This window comes from Zingiber officinale, chromosome 4B (genome assembly GCF_018446385.1).
Source record: "Zingiber officinale cultivar Zhangliang chromosome 4B, Zo_v1.1, whole genome shotgun sequence".
NCBI lineage: Eukaryota > Viridiplantae > Streptophyta > Magnoliopsida > Zingiberales > Zingiberaceae > Zingiber > Zingiber officinale.
Window position 1 is genome coordinate 118,425,698 of NC_055993.1, and position 9,871 is coordinate 118,435,568.

A 9,871-nucleotide genomic window follows, 5' to 3' on the forward strand; every position below is an offset into this window, starting at 1 on the left:
GGGGGCGCTGGGGCGAGTGTTTTGTCTTTTGCCACAATTCTCTCCATATTTTTTCTCATCATACTTTCTCTCTCATCATTCTCTTCCATCACACTCTCTCTCCTCATTTTCTCTCACTACACTTTCCCTCTCTTCATTTTTTCCCATCATACTTTCTCTCTCGTCACATTTTCTTATCATACTTTCTCTTCTCAATCTCTCATTTTCTCTCATCGTACTTTCTCTCTCTTCATTTTTTCCCATCACTCTTTCTCTCTCATCATACTTTTTCTTTTCTCAATATCTCCTATCACGCTCTCTCTCCTCATTTTCTCTCATCACACTTTCTCTCTCTTCATTTTTGCCCATCACACTTTCTCTTTCATCATACTTTTTCTCTTATCATATGTTTCTCTCACATTCAACTTTATCTTCCATCTAATTTTTTCTCTTATTTTCTTCTAAGGGTAAAAAAGAAAATTTAAGTTCATTCCAATTGAAAATATTCAACTAACCAAATATTATTTTTAGGAATGATACTCAAGCTCATACTCATTCCCATTTCACAATATTATGATACTCATTCCCATTCCGATTCCTAGGAGAGAACCAAACGCTACCTTAATAAGATTTTGATTAAATAAAAATAAAAATAATTTTTATTCTATAGAGTAATAATGCTAAAGTAAAACTTTTTTTTTTGAAGATTCTTTTTTTTTAAAAAAAAAAATAAAGGGATACACCGTTTTTAAATAAAATAATCTGACGCTTTTTATTTTTAATTTTTGCTCATTTAAAAATAAATTTATTAATTTTTATTAATAAAAAAAAAAAATATAACGTCCGTCACGCGACTGTTAACATTCCGTCCATCCCTTGCGTTTGCTATAAATAGAAACCATCTTCGAGATCGCGCTCGATCCGTGAGGAGGCATGGCGGAGAAGCTCACCGGCGACCAGATCTCCGAGTTCAAGGAGGCCTTCAGCTTATTCGACAAGGATGGAGATGGTTAGATGCTCTTCGTTCCGATCCTAATCCTTTTCGCGTCTCATGTTGGATCCCTTCTTTCTCTTGATTTGTTCCTTTTAATATCACTTAGGTTGAACATCGATTTACTTGGAAAATCCATTCGAGATTACACTAGATTGAAATCTTTTGATTTCGATTTTGACATTCTGTTCTTTTTCGTTCACGTTTCGGCAGGTTGCGTCACTACCAAAGAGATCGGGACTGTGATGCGTTCACTGGGTCAGAACCCTACGGAGGCAGAGTTACAGGAGATGATAAATGAAGTCGATGCAGATGGCAGTGGGACAATCGACTTTCCCGAGTTCCTCAATCTGATGGCTCGCAAGCTGAACGGCACCGACTCGGACGAGGAGTTGAAAGAAGCCTTTCGAGTTTTTGACAAGGATCAGAACGGTTTCATCTCCTCTGCCGAGCTTCGCATTGTCATGAGTAATCTGGGCGAGAAGTTGACGGATGATGAAATCGATGACATGATCCGCGAAGCTGATGTAGACGGCGATGGCCAGATCAACTACGACGAGTTTGTCAAGGTTATGATGACAAAGTGAGCTTTGAAGGAACAATAAGGAAGTTATCAATAAGATGGTTCACCACTTTGCTCTCTGCTCTTCTCTGTTTAATGTGGTTTTTTTAGTGGTTGATTCTTCTATGTGAATCTTTTCGAATTGGTTTCTTTAAAATGTAATGTGTTTCACATGTCACAATTCATGGATCATTTTCTTTCTATCTTATTCAAATTCCTCAGATGATGAAAAACAAAATAGGTGTCGCTAGCTTGATCAATTTGTGTGTCATTATATTTGCACAATAGTGTTTTCAGGTTGTCCAATCTATGTTTTCTCATGTTATCGACATTAGATTATTCATTGGATTAGATATGTTTTTCTCCTAATCTCACTTCCTGTATATATATGATTTTTGCTATTGTGTCTTTAATCAAGCCTTCCTGGCACAATTACTTAGCTTGGTTGATATCCTCAGATCTACACATTTCATTAGCATTAGATTATTGATTGGATTGGATAATCTTCTCTTGTAGTTTCTCTTCCTGTACAATATTTTGCTACTATTGATTGGTTTCATATCCAACTCTTGTTTTTTTTTTTTTCAATCATGCCTTCTCAGTGCAAGTACTTAAGCTTGGTTGATATCGTAACGTCGGAACAATTTTTGACATTGAATTATTGATTGAATCAGATGTACTTTCTTATAATCTCTCTTCCTGAGCAAGATTTTGCTTCTTTTGATTGGTTATACATCGTACTTCTGTGTTTTTTTAATCATGCGTTCTCAGTGCAAATACTTAAGCTTGATTGATATCCTAATATCGGAACATTTTATTGGGATTAGATTATATTGGATCATAATATACTTTTCTTAGTCTCTCTTCCTGTATCATTTGTTCTTGGTGCAAATACTTAAGTTTTGTCATCTGAACATTTTATTGAGATTAGATTATTGATTGGATCATAATATACTTTTCTTGTAATCTCTCTTCCTGTACAAGATTTTGCTTCTGTTGATGGTTACATATGTTTTAAATCATGCATTCTTAGTGTGAATACTTAAGCTTGATTGATATCCTAATTTTGTAACATTTTATTGAGATTAGATTATCGATTAGATCATAATATACTTTTCTTATAATCTCTCATTCTTAGTGCAAATACGTTTTCTATTCAAAATACTTACTAAAAAATCACCATAATAAAAATTCTTCATGTCCTTGTCTACGAGTCGCTATGTAATACTAGTGGGGGGCAAACATTCTCTAAACTTTTTTGATATGCAAGATGCTACCTGGTGACCATCTAGGACAAAGCTGCGTGGAAAAATATCATGTATGAGATATGTGTGATAAATAAAAAGAAGATAAAGTACTGAAATAATTATTAAATACATAATTACTTACCAGTCACCAACAACTCTCAAAACAGTCTGGTCACCATATGCTCTATGTGCTGATTGCATAACTATATATGGAAAATCATAAGTATAAAATACACATTTGAAATAATATTGTCTTCTAATTAGGGAGATGAAAAAAAAATTATAAGAAAATTCATACATTATGTTATGACATTGTTAATAATTTTTAATCACTTGATGTCATTCTAAATCAACTAAATTAACATTTTATAAGTTTTCATCGCTAGACTTCATTGGTTCATCAACCTCCTCACTACTAGACATCTCTCTATCATTTATTTTTTTCGTAAGTGACATTAATATTTACAAGTAGTTATGACGTGGATTGTATTTCTAGTGTATCTCAACTTCTTGATTTTGATATGCATCATGACTTTGGGCAGATATAGTGTTCGACATTTCTATGATTGACCGAGACTTTATCTGACACACTGCTAACCATTCACTAGGTTTAATCTTTACTGGGTACTTAAGATAGAATACTTGATCAGCTTGTACCGCAAAGATGAAAGACTCAAACTTGTTGAATCTTTTGTTTGCGTTAACCTCAACTAAATTGTAGAAATGATGTATTTTGGTACTTATTCTTGAAGTTGGATCATACCATGGACATCTATATAATACACACCTTTTTAAAGGTAAAGCTAGATACTCAACCTTGTTGATTTCCTCAAATCTACCATAATAATCAAATTAAGTATCATTGTTGTTTGTTGATCCTTTTACGCAGACACTAGAATTATACGTAAGCCTTTGTGAATCGCGTAGGGCCACGTGAAATCTGAATTCATTAACATAATACCTTAGTAGATTGTTATGTTACGAAAAGGTCTTAATGCAAGATTTTTTAGTCTTTCATTTTACACATTTGATATTCTATGGTCATTCACTTATTATAATAGTTATTATATAAATTAGATGCATATATTGTTAGGACCAAAAGTAGCTAGAGGGGGGGGGGGGGGGGGAATAGCTCGTCGCGTTCGCTCGTTGCTCGGTGTTGCTTGTTTCTTCAAGAATGCGCAGCGGAAAATACATAAACAAACACAAACACGCTAACACTAGGAGTTTACTTGGTATCCATCTCCAACGGAGATGACTAATCCAAGGATCCACACCACGCACGCACCCTCCACTATGAAAACACTCCTTTTCGGTAACTACCGAGGGCGGAGAAGCCCTACAAGACTCTCAGTACAAGAAGAAGAAAGGGTAGTAAAGAATAAGCAAAAGCTTACAAGAAATGCAGTAAAAACCCTAGCTTCTTCTTCTTCTCGTTGCAACTCGCCTCTTGACTTGGATGAACCTCCAAGAACCTTCAAGAACTGGCGGTGAGGAGCTTAGAGAGTGCTGGGGAGGAGCTGTGTTGAATCTAAAATGAATCGGTGAAGTGCTGCCGAAGGAAATGAACGCCTGCGGCTTAAATCGACGCTAACGGTCGAATCCCGATCGATTGGAATGCTCCCAATCGATCGGGGAGGCTTTGGATCGATCCACGGATCGATCCAGAGCGCCTCTGTACTCTGGAAAAGCTTCTGGATCGATCCACGGATCGATCCAGCACTTATCGCGCGAAGCAGCAGCGTCCCAATCGATCCACTGATCGATTGGGACCTCTGGATCGATCCACGGATCGATCCAGAGAGGTTCTGTTCGCGGGGACTCACCGGATCGATCCAGATCTTCTGGATCGATCCACGGATCAATCCAAACCTGCTGGATCAATCCACGGATTAATCCAAACCTGCTGGATCAATCCACGGATCAATCCAGATATTGGTTTTTGCCCAAAACCAAGCCCAAAGCCCCCTAAACCAACATCTAGTCAACCATGACTTGTTGGTACATAAGACCTAGCATCCGGTCACCCTTGACCAGCTAGGACTCTCTCACCAAGTGTCTGGTCAATCCCTTTGACCCACTTGGACTTTTCTCTTCTTGCCAAGTATCCGGTCACTCCCTAAGACCTACTTGGACTTTTCTTCCTCATGCCAAGTATCCGGTCAATCCCTTTGACCTACTTGGACTCTCACCAGATGTCTGGTCAACCTTGACCCATCTGGATTTCTCTTGCCTGGCTTCACTCACCAGGACTTTCCCAATTGCCTAGATTCACTCACTAGGTCTTTCACCTGGCTTCACTCACCAGGATTTTTCTCCTGCCTAGCTTCACTCACTAGGACTTCCCAATTGCCTAGCTTCACTCACTAGGATTTTCCTCCTGCCTAACATCCCAGTTAGGACTTCCCAGTCAAGTATCCGGTCATCCTTGACTTACTTGACTCTTCTTCAATCAATATCTTATTGTCAAACATCTAAACCCAAACCAAGACTCAGCTTGGTCAACCAGGTCAACCTTGACCTGAGGGATGTTGCACCAACAATCTCCCCCTTTTTGATGTTTGACAATACCACAATAACACTTACAATACCACATGTAAGTTAGGCTAATCCCATAGCCTCATTCTTCATGCCACTAGGTAATGAAAGCATAAGTTAAGCTCTTCATTCTCCCCCTAAGAGGGCAACCTCCCTCTTAGATAATGAAAGCCTAACTTACTCCCTTTCACACGTCCTTTCATTCTCCCCCTATTGGCACACATCAACCTATGCCCCCTCTTTGGGCACACTTCAACAAATCCATTTGTTGAAAACTCTCCCCCTGAAGAGTTGCTCATCATTGGTTACAACTTCACTCGTTGAACCAACACGATAATGAAGGTCCCATACCCTTCATTTATCCTTAACTTCTTCCTCAATGTAGACAAATACCCAACCTTGAGCATTTTCTAACCTCTTGAGTTCCCACTTGAAATAATGAGGATATTCACTCCCCATTTCAAGTTCAAAAGCTCATTCATGAGCATTTTCTTTAAAGAAGGTTAACCACCTTCCAAGGTTCATGAAAAATAATTTTCATGCCTTTAAAGAGTCCCTCACCCTAAAGACATGGTGGTAACTTCTGTCATTGCACCAACAATGACTTGGAATCCCTAACCCTTTAGGAAACTCAAATTTAGAAGTTTTGAGGTTCAAATATTCAAAATTTGAAACAAACCTCAACCTAAACTTCAACTTAGCCTTCCTTAACCAATCCATCCTTGTTTTCCACACGAAAACACCCGTTTTATGTATACAAATGTATTTTTAGGGGTTTGGAATGGTTACCTAGACTAAAATAGGTTTAGAGTGCTGAAATCAGACATTCCCAGCCAAAATCAGCGTCCTGGATCGATTGGAGTTGGGTTCCAATCGATTCAACCTATTTGAATCGATCCACTGATCGATTCAGGATGTGTGGATCGATCGGCTGATCGATCCAGCGAGCTTCTGCTCGCAAGAGTTGCCTTCTGAATCGATCCACGGATCGATTCAGGCACTCCAATCGATCCATGGATCGATTGGAGCCTCTGATAGTTGCTGAATTTCAAATTCAGCCAACTTCAGAAACCCCTAGAAAATTCTACAAAAATCCAAAAATCATGAAATTTCGTGTAGACATTATTTAGGGCATACTTAATCATGGAAAAATAGTTTTCTATGAAAATACTTCATATTTTCAAAGATTGACACAAACTTGAAAACTTGCAAAAACTTTAGCGTTTTCTTCAAGTTTGTGTCTAACTATTCAATGGTGATTACTATCAAAAGATAGTCTTCACCAAGGTTTTCCAAAAACATTTTAAAAACATTTTCAAAACCAATATCCCATCATGTTCCTTGGGCATAATGCACATGACTTGTACATTAGCTTTCCCAATGATGGGAAAATACATAACTATGTGTTTTGATGAACCTAAAACTCAAAAGAATGCACTAAATCAACATCTTGAGTTTTGTTCATCATCATAACATCTCACTTGTATCTAATGTGTACTAAAAACACATACAAGTCATCTTATAGGTCTTTGTGAGATGTAGATTTTGGTTTTGCCCTAATCTAGAGATCATGCATATCTATCTAGGCATTTTGGAGATATTAGACACCCACCTAGGATGTCACTTGTTAATAAGTGTTGTTAAATGCCTTTTGTCCTTAATTACAAGGAATTAAACTTAATGCATGATAATGTTATGGCATACATCCAAAAGAAATAATTTTCAAAAGAAAATATCCTATAATTACATGATGTATGAATGTCATGACATGGTATTTTTGGATTTTTCATAATAAAACATGAACGCAAAAATAGACATGATGTCATGACATATGATGGGCAAACAATCATGGCAAGATTTAGCATAAATAAAATATATCTAGATTAACTATCTAAGTATCCTTAAAACCTTAGCTAAACTTACAACTTAAACCTAGATTGCCCTAAAGTGCTTCAAGAAAATGCCAAAGTCTAAATTGGCATTTCTAATTCCCTTGATTAATTTATGCCAGTCGAAATTAAGCATATCCTCAAATGTTGGCATATTTCATTTTTCCACAAGAGTAGCACTTCAACATAAGGCTTCAATTTTCTTTAATTTTCTAAGAACATACCAAAATCCCAACTTGGTAGTTCTTATGATTTCTCAATATGTGCCATTTTAAGATAAAATCAAATTTTCAACCATTAGGCACATTTAACTTTTTCAATTTTGTGTCACTTAAAATATCATCCAATTTATCAAATTGTGACACATTTTACTCTTCCCAAGAGTAAACATAAATCCACTTCATTTTCAAAGGTTAAGAATAACCTTGAAAATGCTCCTTGAGTGTCAATTTCTTCAAAGTTGGGTTAACTACCCTTCTTCTTAGAGTTGACACTCTCTAACTCATCTATGGGGTAGAGAAGATGCTCCTAGGAACCCAAAACCTATTGGTGCTCCTTGGATGCTCTAAGTATTCACTAGGGATAACTTCCCTAGATACCTTTCTAGTGACCTCGTTTGGCTTCTTAGAAGCCTTGGTCACTTTTTCTAGGTCAACTCTAGGGATAGCCTCCCTTGTGACCTTGTTAGTGACTTTCTTAGACTTCTTAGAAGTCTTAGTCACATTTGTTGTTGCAAAGATACTTCTAGGGATGACTTCCCTTGTATCCTTGACTTGACTTCTAGACTTAGGGTTGGTTCCATAGCTATATGGAACCCTATGGTAAGTAGGTGCATCCTTTTTGATTTTAGGTTTGTATCCCAAATCTCTATGGCCCTTGGATGACCCTTGTTGTCCTAAACCTAGATTTTGCTCATTTTTCCCTTTAAGGATATTCTCCATCTTTTTTAGGGTCTTTTCTAGTTTGTCAAGTCTTGACATCAAGACTTGATTTTCTATCATTAAATCCTTAGATTTTGATTTTTCATTACACCCATGAGCATTTTTGTTTCTAGGCTTGTATTTATTATCCTTAGTGTTCTTGCCCAAATCTCTATCTACCTTTCTAGCCTTAGGGGTAGTAGATTTGGCATGTAGGGTCACATGCTTTTCCTTAATGCCCTCATGCTTCCTATTCTTATGATAAATCGCATTAAAATGATAAAAATTAGAACTATCATGCTTTTTACCATAATGCGAGGGAATAGGCTCAATAAAAGATACCTTCCTTTTTACCTTGGAGGCTCCCCCTTGACTAATGCCTCCTTGAGCCTTGACCATCTTCTTCCCCTTGAGGCATTGACTCCGGTAATGCCCCTTTTGATTGCAAGAGAAGCATATGATATGCTCCTTGCTCTTCTTTGTTCCGGGAGTGGTCTCCTTTGGCTTAACATTGCCCTTTTGTGCCACTTGGCCCTTCTTCTTGGCCAATTTAGGGCATTTACTTTTGTAATGCCCATGTTCCCTACATTCAAAGCATATGATATGATTTTTATTATTAATTGAAATGTTTATACCTTCTTGTGTAGGGATGGCACTTGCTCCTCCATTTGATATTTCTTGAATTTCGGAGGTGGCACCATCTTCTTCTTCTTCACTTGGCCCGGATGTAGAAGCTTCTCCTTCTTCTTGATCCGGCGTCACCAAGGATTGCTCCCCCTCAATCCTAGAGGTGGAGGCTTCATCATCTTGAACATGAAACAAGGAGTATGCTCCCTCCTTGTTCCCTTCGTTGCATTCCCTTGAGGATGAAGCTTCTTGGATTTCCTCTTCTTCGGAGGTTGAGCATCTCTCAACCTCGGAGTCCTCCTCTTGGTCTTGCTCCAAAGAGTCACCCTCTCTAGATTCTTCATAATCTTGTACAGTGGAGGGGATCTCTTCATGAAGCTTGGCCAATTTGCTCCATAGCTCCTTTGCATCTTCAAACTCTCCAATTTTGCAAAGGATGGTGCTTGGCAATAAATTGACCAAAAGCTTGGTCACTTTGTCATTTGCCTCGCACCTTTGGACTTGCTCCGGGCTCCATTTGCTTTTCTTTAGAACTTTGCCCTTTGAATTTCTTGGAGCCTTGATGCCTTCCATTAGAGCAAACCATTGCTCTATCTCCATCATAAGAAAATTTTCGATTCTTGATTTCCAAGAATCGAAACTCGTAGAAGTGTATGGTGGAGCCACCCTTGTGTCAAATCCAAGCCCATCTTGGAATTGCATCTTGAAGTTGAGCTTGATAAAGTCTTGAACTTGAAAACTTTGCTCCAACTTCTTCACCCTCTAGCTTTTCTTATTTATGCTTGACCCTTCCGGCGATGATTCCGGTGAAGAGCGGCCTCGCTCTGATACCACTTGTTAGGACCAAAAGTAGCTAGAGGGGGGGTGAATAGCTCGTCGCGTTCGCTCGTTGCTCGGTGTTGCTTGTTTCTTCAAGAATGCGCAGCGGAAAATACATAAACAAACACAAACACGCTAACACTAGGAGTTTACTTGGTATCCATCTCCAACGGAGATGACTAATCCAAGGATCCACACCACGCACGCACCCTCCACTATGAAAACACTCCTTTTCGGTAACTACCGAGGGCGGAGAAGCCCTACAAGACTCTCAGTACAAGAAGAAGAAAGGGTAGTAA

At 38.2% G+C, this 9,871-nt stretch overlaps 1 protein-coding gene across 2 annotated transcripts; it reads left to right on the plus strand.

Moving 5' to 3' along the window:
* Nucleotides 1-910: 910 nt before the first annotated feature.
* LOC121976214 (calmodulin-like) lies at nt 911-1,572 on the plus strand. Of its 2 annotated transcripts, none has more exons than XM_042528295.1 (2): nt 911-988; nt 1,184-1,572. In XM_042528295.1, exons 1-2 carry the CDS (start codon nt 913-915, stop codon nt 1,555-1,557), a joined length of 450 nt encoding a protein of 149 aa, XP_042384229.1. In that variant the 5' UTR covers nt 911-912; the 3' UTR covers nt 1,558-1,572. The 2 variants fall into 2 exon arrangements, with proteins under 2 accessions (XP_042384229.1, XP_042384228.1); XM_042528294.1 differs by having other exon boundaries at nt 913-988; nt 1,115-1,572.
* The last annotated feature ends 8,299 nt before the right edge of the window (nt 1,573-9,871 follow it).